Source organism: Nannospalax galili, unplaced genomic scaffold (genome assembly GCF_000622305.1).
Source record: "Nannospalax galili isolate Female #2095 unplaced genomic scaffold, S.galili_v1.0 scaffold970, whole genome shotgun sequence".
Classification (NCBI taxonomy): Eukaryota; Metazoa; Chordata; class Mammalia; order Rodentia; family Spalacidae; genus Nannospalax; species Nannospalax galili.
Window position 1 is genome coordinate 780,757 of NW_008328699.1, and position 16,074 is coordinate 796,830.

The 16,074-nt window shown below is 43.9% G+C and overlaps 2 protein-coding genes across 4 annotated transcripts in view; both read left to right on the forward strand.

The window, feature by feature from the left end:
* Sec24a (SEC24 homolog A, COPII coat complex component) overlaps positions 1–4,759 on the forward strand; it is a 72,483-nt gene extending 67,724 nt beyond the window's left edge. For both annotated transcript variants that reach the window (XM_008827955.3, XM_029560891.1), the window contains one exon: positions 1,768–4,759. In XM_008827955.3, the coding sequence (XP_008826177.1) occupies positions 1,768–1,882 (115 nt within the window). In that variant the 3' untranslated portion in view covers positions 1,883–4,759. The remainder of the gene's footprint in view (positions 1–1,767) is intronic.
* Positions 4,760–8,851: 4,092 nt separating this feature from the next.
* LOC103729885 (trafficking protein particle complex subunit 2) lies at positions 8,852–12,170 on the forward strand. Of its 2 annotated transcripts, none has more exons than XM_008827971.3 (2): positions 8,852–9,270; positions 11,519–12,170. In XM_008827971.3, the coding sequence occupies exon 2, from the start codon at positions 11,539–11,541 to the stop codon at positions 11,959–11,961; it is 423 nt and encodes a 140-aa protein (XP_008826193.1). In that variant the 5' UTR covers positions 8,852–9,270; positions 11,519–11,538; the 3' UTR covers positions 11,962–12,170. The 2 variants fall into 2 exon arrangements, with proteins under 2 accessions (XP_008826193.1, XP_008826186.1); XM_008827964.3 differs by having other exon boundaries at positions 8,853–9,357.
* Positions 12,171–16,074: the final 3,904 nt, after the last annotated feature.

The following is a 16,074-nucleotide window of genomic DNA, read 5'->3' on the forward strand; positions in this document are numbered from 1 at the left end:
AACCACGTCCGGTTTTATTTATTATTTTTATTTTATGTGTATGAGTGTATTGCCTGCATGTGTGTGAGTGCACCTGTGTCGTGCATTGCCTCAGAGGTCAGAAGAGAGCTTCAGATTCCCCTGGAACTGGAGTTAAGGATGATTTGTAGCCACCATGTGGGTGCTGGGAATCCAACCCAGATTCCCCTGGAGTTATGGGTTGTTTGCTACCACATGGCACCTTTTTAAAGAATATTAAAAAAAGGATCTGTAGGTGTGGCTTACAGGGTAGATTCTTGCCCAGCATCACATAAAACCACTCATGGCGAAACATACCTGTAATCCCAGCTTTCCATGGAGGCAAAGAGTCAGAAGTTCAAGATCATCCATGGCTATAGCTTGAGTTTAAGGCCAGCCTGGGCTTCACAAATGAGACCCTGTCTCAAAAAATGAAAATACAGGACTGGAGAGATGGCTCAGGAGTTAAGAGCACTGCTGCTCTTGCAGAGGACCCGGGTTCGATTCCCAGCACCCACATGGCAGCTATGAACTGTCCTTAACTCCAGTTCCAGGAGAATCAGAAGCCCTCTTCTGACTTCCGAGGCATTGCACGACACGGGTGCACTCACATACATGTAGGCAATACACTCATACACATAAAAAAATAATAAATTAAAAAAAATTTTAAATGAAAATACAACCATGTGTGGTGGCACATGCCTTTAATCCCAGCACTTGGGAGGCAGAGGCAGGTGGATCTCTGTGAGTTCAAGGCCAGCCTGGTCTACGTAGTGAGTTCCAGGACAGCTGGGGCTACAGGGAGACCCTGTCTCAAAAAGACCAAAAAAAAATGAAAATGCAAACTTGAGCATGGTGGTGCACAGCTTTAATCCCAGCACTCGGCAGGCAGAGGCAGCCTGGTCTACATAGTGAATTCAAGGCCAGCCTGGGCCACAGGGAGACCCTGTCCCCAAAAGACCAAAAATAATTTGATTGATTGGTTGATTGATTAATTGGTTCATTAATTTAAAATACGTAAGGCTGCTCTTTCAGAGGACCCCAGTTTTGTTCCCAGCACCTACATGATAGCTCACAGGATCCAATACCTTCTTCTGGCCAACATGGGCATTGCACACATGTCATGCACTTAACATACATGCAGGCAAAACACTCATATACATTAAATAAATAAAAATTTCATCTTTTGTGCTTGATAATCAATTTTCATTTTTAGACAGGGTCTCCCTGTATGTAGCCCCAGCTATCCTGGAACTCACTATCTCACTATGTAAACCAGGCTGGCCTCAAACTCACAGAGATCTACCTGCCTCTGCCTCCTGAGTGCTGGGATTAAAGGCGTGCGCCACCACGCCTGGTGCTTTTATAATCAATTTTTAGAATGATTAAGCTTTCAATAAACTCGTTAGTAAATGATTTTGAAGGCCTTGTGACACACTCCTTTAATCCCGGTACTCCAAATGTAGGTGGGTCTCTCTAAGTTTGAGGCCATCCTGGTCCACATAGTGAGTTTAGTGAGTTCCAGGGCAGTCAGCACTACATAGTGAGACCCTGTCTCAAAAAAATTAATCACTAGTTTCTCCTAACTCATAAACTTTTCTGCTAAACGCATGACATTTACATAATCAGCCAAGTATTCTCAAAGAAAGCCTTTAGATAGAGCTATATGGCAAATAATGTAGTAGTTGCCACAGTCGGTCATTAGCTTTTGAGAATATCCATGACTTACTCTGCTGCATCTAATATATACAAATTCTTTTTCTCTCTAAGGGATGAGAGTCCAATGAAAGCAGCCTTCCTTCAGAACATGGTAGAAGACAGAACAGAGTCCGCACTGTCATACTATGAGTTCCTCTTGCACATACAGCAGCAAGTGAACAAATGAAGCAACCTCGGGCTCCAAGGAAGTGGCAGTGCAGGGCTCTCAGTGTAGCACCTTACTTCTCCACTTACGATTGTGAACAAATGTGATTAAGATGTTTCACTGTGATTTCAACAAACTATAGCAAATAAAGGACCACAGCAGAGCGTCAGACACACAACTCTGAAATGCTGTATTTTCCAAATCAGATAAATCTGCACATGATTGGAAACCTCTTTTCTTTTGCTGCCAATTATGTTTGAGTTGTTGTGGATGGAGGTAAGACAATATTGCATAGGCAAAGTATATTTTGTAAAATAAAGACATCTGTGTTCTGCATGTATATTTCTTTTTTTTTAATTTTTGGCTGCTACATTTAGAAACCTCACAAGACTAAGCGTTGCAGGGAATTTTCAGATCCACTGATAATCTTTAAATTGGAAAATCCAAAAGAAAACAGACTGTAGAAAAGCTGGAATTCATCCCCCATACTTGTTTGTTGTTTTGTTTTGTTTTTTCCCCCCTTCTCCTTTTTTAAGAGAGGGAAAGGATCATGATGGTAACTGAAAACTGGAGTAAACTAGCTCTGGTCTACCCTGAGAAGAGTGTGGAGTGACACATGGAGCTTTAAAGTCTGTCAGTATTCTCTACTTGAACAAAGCCACTTTGCTTTGAGGTGAAGACTGTAACTAGTGACTTCTGACTTACAGAAGACTTAGCCGTCATGTTTGACTCTGCCCTGAAGAACTTTAGCAGTCTTTATAAACATACTGGGACCTGGGATGATCATAGGGAGATGGGAAATCTTGGTTACCTTGATTCTCTACTGGGTTTGTGTTTGGTACACTTCCGCTGTGGGTAATGAAAGTGTTACTTTGGTAAAATGAGGGTGAATGAGGGAAGCTAAAGGTTCCTTAAATGCCACCTCAGAATGTATCAGCATTGTCCTGGGGCGTTTGATAATTAAATTGGAAGCCACTCAGATATGCTGGGATGTTAAAACCTGTTAAAAGTATGGCTGCTGCTGTTTGATTTGGAGGATGTTAAAATACGCAAATCCATCATGTTAAAGTTCTAAAAGAAACTTGATTTCTGAACATGCTCAAAAGACTGCTCGTTTTGGTTTAAAGAATATTATAGTCAAAACGATTAAACAACTTTTGTTTACAATTAGGTAAATTATCCATCTATATATTTAAAATGCTGTGATATATCTTTAAAAGAGTTTGGCTCAGTTTTCATAGGTTCATCTTGTATGAATTTCTTAAATGATGTCCCTGTGTAATACTTGATGAAAAGGTTTGGATTTTGTTTTCATAGTTAGAATCTGTGTTTACAATCTTGGTCTTACAGGATCACCAATGAAATAGTAACTTTCAGGTTTACGTCCGTGGGGACTGACTTCAGCTTTGGGGTGGGGAGCAGGTCCCTGGAGTCTACAACTAGTGCTTCTGCTGCAGCGGCAGAAGTGTCCTATGACAACGTCAACTCCTTTAAGCAGTGTTATGGTTTTGGGGGTTTTTTTCAAGCTGGGCGTGGTGGCACATGCCTCTAACCACAGTACTTGGGAGGCTAAAGCAGGAGGATTGCTAGCCTGGGCTACCAAGACTACATAAATAGAGCAAGACTCTGTCTCAAAACAAAAACAAAGCAAAAAGACTATTTTTCAGCATCCACACAGTACTTTAAACTTTTCTTGAAAGCTGCTTCATTTGATGAGAAGCAATTTTCAAATTATAGCATATAAATTTTTATTTCCCCCTCTTTTAAGGAAACACAGTTATTATGTACTGGTGTTTCTTTAAATGAGCTAAAGGTTCTTCCTAATGTGATTTTAAATGCTGATATTTGCAGGCCCTTTCCAAATAATAGTAAAGAATCTTCCAGAGGAAGCCCTTTGTGCTCCTGGGGACAAACTTCTTGTGCCTCCCTGCTTCCCTGAGTGAGTCTGACTCTCGGTTATCACCTGCTTTATTAGTGTATTTCACAAATTTTATCTTAGATACTGTGTAACGTGCAATCCAGAGTAATTTTATGACAGGTCATCAAAGCATAATTTTATTTAGGAGTCACGGTTTTTGTTCTTCAGATAAAAAGGGAGTGAGCCTTAGGGGAATATTGATAGAGTTATTTTTAGCAATATTGAATGTTTTTTGTTTGATTTTTTTTTTCAGTGACACTACCCTCCGTATCATCTTATTACTTTTTGATGTAAAGCAACTAATATTTACACTATGCCATATTTTTTTTATTGTAGTTGTAAATTATGAAAGATCCTTGAATTTTCTACAGATCTACAGCTACTAAAGTCACAAACAAGGGCAATCTTGGTATATAAATCTGAGCATGGCAGTTCTACCATAAAAGTACTCTATTTTTCTAATTTCTAGAATTTTTAAAATAATGTTTCCATAAGTCTGACATGCTAATATTCACTCAAGCAGTACCGTTTATTTTAGCTTGCATATATTTGTTTTTAATTTAATGTAATGTATTAAGTCTAATAGACTTTTGCAATAATTAAAATAAAAGATTTATTTCTTCTAATCAGAGATACATAACAGCTGTTATCTAGGGGACCACCAAATGTGATTTCAAGGTTTTAACTATTACAAATATAATCCTTACCTAGATACTTTAATTTTGTAAAGTAGTATATAATAATGTAACATTAAATTCCTGTTTTCAAATTAAAATATGTATTGATCTTCAATGTATTGTGTTAAATCTTGCCTCTGAAATGTTAGAGACAAGATTTGTCTTCCTTTTTACAGTTTGTAATTTTCACTGTTTTATTCCTGTTTAAAAGAAAAAGTCATTTGTAACCCATGCAAACAATCGTTTTATCTGTGCTAACTTATGAATTTGGCTATTCAATAAAGTTAATTAAAAGAGCTTACATACAGTGACTGGTTGTTTAAAATAGTCCAAGCTGGCCTTAAGCTCAGATCCTCCTGCCTCAGCCTCCTCGGGTTGTGTTGTTTTGTGGGATAGGCTCTCACATAGCCAAGACTGGCCTCCAGTTCACTAATGTAGCCAAGGATGACCTTGAACTTCGGATCCTCCTACCTCTACCTCCCAAGTATTAGAATTACTAGCATCTGCCATTATGTCTGGTTTGATGTGGTTTTGGAGATGAACCAAGGACTTTGGTGCATGCTAGGCAACCACTACCAACTGAGCCATATCCTTAGCCCTAAACCAAACTTTTTAAAAAAATTTCATTATATTTTATGTGTATGCATGTATTGCCTGCGTGTAGGTAAGTGCACCTGTGTCGTGCAATGCCCAAGGAGAACAGAAGAGGCTGTCGGATACCTTGGAACTGGAGTTACAGACAGTTGTTAGCTGCCATGTGGGTGCTGGGATTCAAACCCGGGTCTTCTGCAGGAGCAACCAGTGTTCTTAACCACTGAGCCATCTCTCCAGCCCTAAACTAAATTCTTGAGGCACACTCTGCAAGGATAGCTGGAACCCTAACTGCTCCACTGTCCTGTGACTGCTGTGCACAAGCCCAGCTGCTGTCCCAACACACTCTACCTCCTCCTTCCTGTCTGCAGTTTTGTCTCCCTGGTTTACTCGTCACCTCATTCTTCAGACAACACCTGAGTCTGAAGATCCTTGTCTTCACGTCTCGAAAATGCCTCGTCATCTTCTCTTCAAGATTTTTTTTTTTGAGGTAGGGCTAAGGGTTAAGCATGGGAGAGGTTTAGTAACCAGGGACTCTACTTGGATTGGGCCATGCATGCCCCTCTTCTAATACACTTGGCAGCCCAGCCCCTTTAGCTGCATGTACATCTGAACAGTGCACCGAGCAACCTCAGAAGCCACCTGCACTGGGCTACATGTACACTGCTCTAACTAACAGTGGGTGATAAGTTTCTCCTGCCCTAACAAAAATCAAGCTTAGTTTCTTCCCAAACATATTCCAATGTATTCAGGGGAGGTGGGGAGGGTTTACAAAGAATATACAGGACAGGAGCTGGAAACATGGCTCAGAAGGTAGAGGCACTTGTTGCCAAGCCTGACAACCTGAGTTTGAGCCCCAGGACAACGAACCTGAAGGTTGTGTCTGACCGTCACACATATGCCAAGGCACACACATGGACATACATGAACAAATGTTTGGGGATGGGAGGAATACCTAGGCTGATACTGTCTATACTGGCTTGGCTGCCTGTACTGTAAGGTAAAAGTGTGTCTAAGGAAAACCTCTGGGGACCATCCCCTACTTCCCTTATGCCTCTGTGTAACTAGGCATGATGTGATTAAAATCAGATGCCTTGGGCTGGAGAGATGGCTCAGCGGTTAAGAACACTGACTGTTCTTGCAGAAGACCTGGGTTCAAATCCCAGTACTCACATGGCAGCTAACAACTGTCCGTAACTGCAGTTCAGGGGATCTGAAAGCCTCTTCTGTCTTCCACAGGCATTGCATGACATGGGTGCACTTACCTATATGCAGGCAATACATGCACATAAAATAAAAATAAAATTTAAAAAATAAAATCAGATGCCTTATAAGAAGGAACATGCGCAGTAGAAAAATGAGTGTATGACCCAGTCGATCAAACCAGAACTACTCAAAATATGCCCCTTAATAACCAGCTCCTCCTGCTCTTGAACCCCATAAAAAGAAGCCCCAAACAATAATCCAGACCCTAATTTCACTCGTGTGGACCGTTGTCAGTCTTGACAATGAATCTCTAACCTGTGCTATTGCTTTGCTTTGAATAAAGTTATCTTGCTACTTTTGCGAATTTGTTGAGCCATTACTTGCAATTCTTTGAATAAGAGGCCAAGAACCTGGAAACACCCAGTCCCAAACCTGACCACCAGGCTGGCCTAGAGCTCAGTATTGAAGTTCACGCAGGCCTCAAACTCATGGGCAATCCTCCTGCCTCTGCCTCACAAATGCTGGGAATACAAGATTATACCACGTGCCTGGCATGTATTTGTCCTGCCCTCTTCTTTTTTTACCCCCAGGATTCCTATTACATGTTTGTTTTCATTAATGCTTGATCTTACCTGTACTAGAGTTTAATCTTTTATGTATGTATAACTATATTTTATTTCCAAGATTGATTTTAATATCCCTGTTTAATTCATTTCTGATTTTATCCAATAATGTATTTTTTGTTATTTTTTGGTTTGGGTTTTTTGTTGTCGTTTGTTTCTTCCGGTCTTTTTGAGACAGGGTTTCCGGGTAGCCCCAGCTGGTCTGGAACTCATTCAGTATGTAGACCAGGCTGGCCTCAATCTCACAGAGATTACTTGCCTCTGCCTCCCTAGTGCTGGGATTAAAGGCATGTGCCACCATGCCCAGCCCCAATAATGTATTATTTTTAATGCATATGATCCCTCTTTCTAAGCATCTCAAACATACTTATTTAAAACTTTAAGATTCCTGAGTGGGGCTGGCGAGATGGCTCAGCGGTTAAGAGCACTGACTGCTCTTGCAGAGGACCCAGTTTCGATTCCCAGTACCCACATGGCGGCTAACATCCGCCCACAACTCCAGTTCCAGGGGATCTGATGCCCTCTCTGACCTTTGCGGCATTGGCAGAGCAGAGGCTGACTGCATCACAGTAGAGTAGGAAGCAGAGACAGAGTCAGGAACCAGGGCCCAGGTATAATTTTCAGAGGTCCCTTCAGAGGGCTCACCTTCTAAGGATTCCACAGCCTCCCAGAACAGCACTACCAGCTGGGAACAAGTGTTCAAAACCCTTGTGGGGATAAGTTTTGAGTTAGGTGATGCAGGCTGCTGGGTCCAGGTAGGAGCAGAGCTGTCTTACAAAAGATTCTGGTTAGACTGGAGGTACCACGGGCATACATGCAGGCAATACACTCATACATATAAAATAAAAACTTTTTTAAAAAGATTCCTGAGCTGTGATCACAGCACTTGAGGCAGGATCGTAAGTTCAAGGCCAGCAGAGCTACATAGGGAGAGGGTCTCAAAAAATAAGGTGGAGAGTTACAGAAGATACTAAACTTCAACTTCTGGCCTCCACACACCCACACTTGTGCACAAAGACACAGACACTAACACACACACACACACACACACACACACGCACGCACGCACGCACGCACGCACGCACGCACGCGCGCGCAGGGACTGAAGGGATGCTTCTGCAGACAAGAGCACTGGCTGTTGTAGAGCACCCACATAGTGGCTAGCAGCCCTCCCTAACCAGTTCCTAGGGGATCCCACGCACTGCACAACATGGGTGCACTTATATGCACACAAAACACTCATAAAAATATACATATTTTATGTGGCCTGGTGGGGCACACCTTTAATTCCAGCACTTAGAGGAAGAGGCAGGCAGATATATGTGACTTCAAGTACAGCAAGCCCCAGTCTCCAAAACAAAAGTTCTGCTTCCTGAAGTAGAGGTCAAGAAAGCAGGCAGGCTCAGCAATGGAAGTCTATGAGCAACTGCCGGAAGCTGACACGTTCATAGTTCTGTCTCCAATTGTGCTGGGAAGAAGACTGGGAGGACATTTCATTCCCTTTCCTCCTGCCCAATCCCTATCAAGGTGCCTGCGGTCTAGGACAACGACTCATCTTTGTGTCCCTGCGTGTGATAAGTAGACAGGCGCTCCTTACCACACCTACGAGGAGACGGCCGGAAGTCTGACCCAAAGTAGACAGACACAAAAGGAAAACTAGAAAAGCCAAACTTCATCACGTAACCTTTCTAGTAACCTGGGGGCCCAAGTGAGAAGTCAATGCTGTTTAGCAAAAGCGGTTTCTAAGCGTCTGTTGGAAGGGGATTTGGGAATGAAAGGATGCAGAAAGCCTTCACGCGGAAACTCCTTTGTAATAAAACGGGGAAAACCTGGGAAGAAACCGGGAGTGTATCTGAACTTCAAGTTGCAAATCAGAACCACATACAATCCCAGCTCAATTGCTCCCTAAAGCATTTCCGCCTATGCACCCCGCCTGCGGAAGGTCTGGACACAAGCGCCTGACGCTGCAACTTCCATCTTGCTTCCTGGCACCGGCATAGTCTGAAGCTGCGCCTCACTGACGTGGGTCTCCCGCCTCCGACTCCAAGTGCCGATTCTCTTCACCTCGAGTGAACAGCAGGAACGCCAGCACCAAGGAAAAGGCGGCGGGGAAAGGCGTAGTGCAAGAGCCAGCCAAGGCCTGCAAGAACCCAACGTCCCACCGCGCCCTAACCAAGATGGCGGCCAGAGCCGGCGGCCTTAACCGAAGATGGCGGCCAGGGTCGGGCTCGCGGCCTCCGCGGTCGCGCAAGAGCGTGAGCCCATACTGTGGCCTTCGATGCCCGGATCTAAGATGGCAGCCGGGGAGGGTGCGGTTTCTCCCTGAGGCGTGTGAGGATGTGCGCATGCTCAGTTGGGTCCTCGCTGGGGCCGTAGCTATCCTGTGACGCTAAGGTACGTTTGGGTCCTGGGCGCATTCCTTCTCCATGTTAACCTGCGGCTCTCGTACTTCCGGACCCGAGGGAAGCCCACCTATGTGAGGTATTTACAGTTGTCAGAATCCTAAGCCCGGCTTGGTGGCGCGCTCCTGTTATTTCAGCGCCCCAGAGCCTCAAGGTGTAGGCTAGCCTGTGCCACATCACGACCCTGTCCCTAGCACAAGTCAGAGTACTTAAAGGATCTCGGTTGCCAAGGGAGAGGACCACGGGGAGTCACAGGCGTGAGCTTCAGGTGTCCTTAAAATGGGGATGTAGCCCAGGGTAGCCGCTTCACTAGCCTGAGGGATGCCCAGGATTGGTCCCCAGCACCTTAAGGAAAAAGTCGTTTAGGTTGGGTTTTTTTAATTTTATTTTAATAGGTTTGGTGGATTATGCCTGCAATCCCAGCACTGAGGGAGGCAGGAGGAGCAGGAGCTCACGGTCATCCTCGACAGGGAGTTACAGGCCAACCTGTGCTACCCAAGACCCTTGTCCCAAAAAAACAAAGATAGATACATAGATGATTGATTGATAGATAGATAGATGATTGATAGGTAGGTAGATAGATGATAGATACGAATATTAGGATAGGCCTGTCAAACTCAGCAAAGAAAGTTTGAAAGAGATTGCATTGCATCTGCAGGCCAGCAGAACTGCTGTTAGTGATCCGTGAACCCAGTGCATGACATTCTGTTCCACAGAGCTGCTTTCTTATTTTCAGAAAATGATTACTCAGCCAGGCTTGGTTGTGCATGCTTTTAGTCCCAGCACTTGGGAGGCAGAGGCAGGAGGATCTCTGTGAGTTCAAGGCCAGCCTGGTCTACATAGCAAGTTCCAGGACAGCTGGGGCTACAGGGAGACCCTGTCTCAAAAAGACAAAAAAAAAAAATTACTCTTTGATAATTTCATACACAAGTATAATGTGTTTTGGTCATTATCTCTCTCCACTACCCTTCCTCATCATCCCATTCCCACTGAACCCCTTATCCCATTTTATTTTCATGTCTTACATTGTTTCATGTGTGTATGATAGGGAGGTACTTGCATGCCATAGCATGCATGTGGAGGTCAGAGGACAACTTTGTGGAATTGGTTCTCTTCTTCCACCTTTATGTGGGTGTTGGGACTCAAACCCCGGGTCCGCTGCAAGAGAAATCAGTGCTCTTAACCACTGAGCCATCTCTCCAGCCCTTGTTTTGTTTTGTTTTCTTTCTGAGCCACTGAGTTTAATTAGGGTTACTTGTATGAGCATGGGGAACTAGACAGTGGTACTGAAAAATTGACTCCTTCCCCAGCATTGACTGCCAGAGCTCCTTAGGGATCAGAGGTGGGTGAGGCTTGTTCATTTCTTTCAGGGATTTTTTTTTTTTTTTTTTTTGGTCTTTTTGAAGCAGGTGTCCTGGAACTCACTATGTAGACCAGGCTGGCCTTGAACTCCCAGAGATCCGCCTGCCTCCCAAGTGCTGGGACTACAGGCACACGCCACCACGCCTGGCTATCAGTGATTTTTTTCTTAAGATTGTATTTTTATGTATGAGTGTTTCACTTGCATGTATGTAAGTGCAACATGTGTATCCCTGGTGCTTGCAGAGGCCAGAAAAGGGCATCTTATCCCCTGGAATTGGAATTAAGGCTGCCATGTGGGTGCTAGGATCCGAACCTGGGTCCTCTGAAAGAACAGTAAGTGCACTTAATGCTAAGCCAGCTCTTAACCCCCCCTCCCCCCTCCCCCTATGTTTGTTTTTTGTTGAGACACAGTCTCCCTATAACCCTAGCTGGCTTGGAACTGGAAATCTAGAACAGGCTGGTCTTAATCTCGAAGAGATCTGCCTGCCTCTGCTTCTCCACTGCTGGCAGTTAAGAGCGCTGGCTTCTCTTGCAGAGGACCTGGGTTCTATTCCCAGCACCCATATTTATGATGGCTCACAACAGTCTGTAATTCCATTTCCATGTGATCTGATGCCTTCTGGTCTCTGCAGGCTCCTGTACTTATGTGGTGCACATAAATGCACACAAGCACATGCACATACACATACACATAAAAATTTTTAATCGATTCAAATTTTGGTAGCTGGGCCAGGAATGGTAGTTCCTGCTTGTAATACTAGAACTTGAGAGGCTGAGATAGGTGGATCGAGAACTCCGGGCTAACCTGGGCTGCAGCAAGACCCTAATAAAATGTTGGTGGACTGACCTGGCATTTCTGTTGTTGCGTCTCACTACAGGGAGTCATATACCAAAAACAATGTCCGGAAGCTTCTACTTTGTCATTGTTGGCCATCATGATAATCCAGTATTTGAAATGGAGTTCTTGCCAGCTGGGAAAACGGAATCTAAAGATGAACATCGCCACCTGAACCAGTTCATAGCCCATGCCGCTCTCGACCTGGTGGCGGAGAACATGTGGCTTTCCAACAATATGTACCTGAAAACTGTGGACAAATTCAACGAGTGGTTTGTGTCGGCGTTTGTCACTGCAGGGCATATGAGATTCCTGATGCTTCACGACGTGAAGCAGGAAGATGGGATAAAGAACTTCTTCACTGACGTCTATGACTTGTATATCAAGTTTGCAATGAATCCATTTTATGAGCCCAATTCTCCTATTCGATCAAGTGCATTTGACAGAAAAGTTCAGTTTCTTGGGAAGAAGCACCTTTTAAGCTAAATGCTGAAGAATTCTTAACATGGGGTTATGCTCAAGATTGTGTACATTGTAATTTTTTTAAACAGCATGGAAAATCTTACTTCTCTGTTTATCCTTATCTAATGAAATCTCCCCTAAAACAGCACATTGTTTCATGTTGATTATCAGCATCAATATTTGTGAGCAGGGTCATTGATCAGTAAATTAAAAATTTTTTGTGTTTAAAGAAATCAGGAATAAAGGCTGGGCATGGCAACGTATGCCTTTAATCGCAGCACTTAGGAGGCAGAGGCAAGCATTTATCTATGAGTTCAAGGCCAGCCAGGGCAACATAGTGAGACTCTGTTTTAAAAAGGAGAAAGAGCCGGGCGTGGTGGTGCACGCCTTTAATCCCAGCACTCAGGAGGCAGAGGCAGGCAGATCTCTGTGAGTTCAAGGCCAGCCTGGTCTACATAGTGAGTTCCAGGACAGCTGGGGCTACAGGGAGACCCTGTCTCAAAAAGACACCCCCCCCCCCCCAAAAAAAAAAGGAAAAAGAAAAAAATGCCTTAGTCAAGATTTAGTAGACAGCTTTGAAGCCGAAAGATTGTGCTGAAGTGAGTGAACTTGACATTACGTGCTTGGACTCCCAATTTCTACATTTAGAAGGGTTATTTTTAAAAACGTATGATAACATTCTCCTACCAAGAAGCTGAAGCAAAAAGCTTCTGCGGTGCTGACGTGTTACCTGCCTGCCTTGTCAGTCTGGGGACTGATCCACTGTAACAAACCCTGGGCTCTGTGCGGTGACTGAAGTTACGGGCCGTGGCAAATGTTTTCCCGCCTCTCACCTTGTCTTTCCTTTCTCTTAGGAAGCTCAAAGTTTAATGAAGTTGTTGATATCTGTGCTCCTCAAACAATTTCTGAACTGTTATTAAATAGAAGCTTGGATTACTTTAACATTTGCACTTGGCCTTTTAGATGTACCTTGGGGGTCAGGGACAGGTCAAGAGGTGTGTGATCTGACTGTAAAATGCCATGTGTGTTTGGAAAAGCAAGCAGTAAACCCAGAGATTTTCATGAGCACCAGAAGGATTTTGTTCCATTCTAAGTAATTTTATTTACTATTTTTATTTTATGTGTACACATGTATTGCCTGCATGTAGGTAAGTGCACCCATGTCATGCAATGCCCTTGGAGGTCAGAAGAGTCTGTCGGATCCCAAGGGACTGGAGTTTTGGACAGTTGTTAGCTGCCATGTGGGTGCTGGGATTCAAACCTGGGTCTTCTGCAAGAACAACCAGTGTTCTTAACCACTGCGCCATCTCTCCAGCCCCGTAACTTTTTTTTTTTAATATATGTTTTATTTTTATTTTATGCATATGAGTGTATTGCCTGCAGGTATGTAAGTGCACCTGTGTCATGCAATGCCCACGGAGGTTAGAAGAGGGCATCAGATCCCCTAAGAACTGGACTTACGGATAGTTGTTAGCTACCATGTGGGTGCTGGAAATTGAACCCCAGTCCTCTGCAAGAGTGGTCAGTGCTCTTAACCACTGAACCATCTCTCCAGCCCCTAAGTAACTTTCGAGCAAGCAACTTTAAGCTAAATTCTGTGTCCCTAGATGAACTTACTGCCATCTTGTTTGTTTTGTTTTGAGACAGGGTCTCCTATAGCCCAAGCTGGCTTTTACTCACTATGTAGCCAAGGATGACCTTGAACTTTACCTATGGGATTATAGGCATGCACCACCACAATAGGTAGTCACAGAACAGTTCATGGAGTCAGACCTTCTGATGTGGAGAGATGGCCCGGCAGGTGAGAATTCTTGCTCCTTTTTGGAGGACCCGGGTTCAGTTTCCAGCGCCTGCATCAGCTACTACAACTGCCTGTAACTCCATCTCTAGGGGATCCGACACCCAATTCTGGCTTCCTCAGGCACCTGCACACACGTGGCAAAGGCTCACACACATACATACACATTACTGAAAGTAAAAGTCCTTAAAAATCAAACATTCTAATGCAATTTAAAGATAGAATAATTTGATATTTACGTTCCAAAGAATGATAGGAAAATACAAAAAGGTTTTGTTTTCTGTAATTAAACCACATTTCTGTAAGAATAGAAAATTCACTGGGTGTGGTAGCACATGCCTTTAACCCCAGCACTTGGGAGGCAGAGGCAGGCAGATCTCTGTGAGTTCAAGGTCATCGTGGTCTACATAGTGAGTTCCAGGACAGCTGGGGCCATAGGGAGACCCTGTCTCAAAAAGACCAAAAAAAAAAAAAAAAAAAAAAAAAGAATAGAAAATTCTTATACATTTAAAAAACAAAACACATTGGGGCTGGAGAGATGGCTCAGCGGACATAAACACTGACTGCTCTTGCAGAGGACCCGTGTTCAACTCCCAGCACCCACATGGTGTTCGGAAACCTTTTACTGTTAACAAAATCTCTCCTGACCCTCACACTGTTATGAGAACCCCCATGGGGTCATCATCCCCAGGGAAGAGGCTGTGCCCTAGTGAAGAGCCCCTGACTCCCCCACCCACCGCCTTCCACTGCCCCCTGCTGGGTCGTTTGCTTCTCAAACTGTCATGAGTGAAAAGTTAAACTCTGAAGATTTCAATCTTTCAGCTAAATGTTTGATCATTTGAATAGGAACTGTGTTGAGTGGGAGCCTCATGTTCCTCTTGAAAATGGTGTGTGGAGTGGGGTACCTAATGAGTAATTCTTTTTTTGATTTTTATGTGTTTTGCCTACATGTATGCAAGTGCATCACGTACATGCCTGGTGCCCACAGAGCCCAAAAGAGGGCATCAGATCTCTTGGAACTAGAGTTACAGACAGTTGTTAGCTGTCATGTGGGTGTTAGAAATCAAACCTGGGTCCTCTGTAAGAACAGCCAGTGCTCTCCCTGAGACATCTCTCCAGCCCCTATTTTTTAATTTTTAAAAAATTGAGTGTTGGCCGGGTGTGGTGGTGCATGCCTTTAATCCCAGCACTTGGGAGGCAGAGGCAGGCGGATATTTGTGATTTCGAGGCCAGCCTGGTCTACATAGTGAGTTCCAGGACAGCTGGGGCTACAGGGAGACCCTGTCTCAAAAAAAAAAATTAAGTTGGGGCTGGAGAGATGGCTCAGCGGTTAAGAACACTGGTTGTTCTTGCAGAAGACCTTGGGTTCAAATCCCAGCACCCACATGGCAGCTAACAACTGTTGGTAACTCCAGTTCTAGGTGATCTGATGGCCTCTTCTGTCCTCTACGAGCATTGCACAACACGGGTGCACTTACCTACATACAGGCAATACACACATACACATAAAATAATAAATAAAATATTTAAAATATTTTTTAAAAAGTTAAGTGTATATGTGTGTGTATGTATGTGCAGGGATCCACGGAGGCCGGAAGAGGACGTTGGATTCCTTGGAGCTGGAATTACAAGAGGTTGTGAGCTGCCTGAACTCAGGTCCTGTACAGGAGCCATACATGCTGTTAACCCCGAGCCATGACTCTAGCCTCTAACATACTCCTAAACCTAGATGTGCAGCATAGTCTTTATTATATTTATTAGAACAACTAGAAACTACTAAACATCTTTTTTTTTTTTTTGAGACAAGTTTTCCCTGTAGCCCCAGCTGGCCTGGAACTCACTGTGTAAACCAGGCTGGCCTCAAACTCACAGAGATCCTCCTGCCTCTGCCTCTGAGTGCTGGGATTAAAGGTGAGTGCCAATATGCCCAACAAAACTACTAAACATTTTCTAAGATGAGGTAAGAGGAAGAATAAATACTTCACAATAGGGTTTGACAAAATAGTTTCAAAGCCAGGCTTTGGTGGTACCCTTGGTTCCAGATACTTGAGAGGCTAAAGATGGTTAGTAGGGATGTTTTAATTCAGGAGTTTTGAAGCCAGCCTGGGCAACACAATGAGATCTTAACATCATTTTGAAAAAAAACAAGTTTGACTCTTTTCTATAATAACAAGGTGTGAAAGAAATTGCATAAAAATATCTTGAGTTTCAGCCATTTGACTCTGCACACTGACAGGACGTGGACTTCGACAGTCCCCTCTGCAAATGAAGTTGGCCCATTCCTGGCCACCCGGGATCCTACAGCCAGGCCCTGAGGGGTCACTGAAAGTTTCCACTCA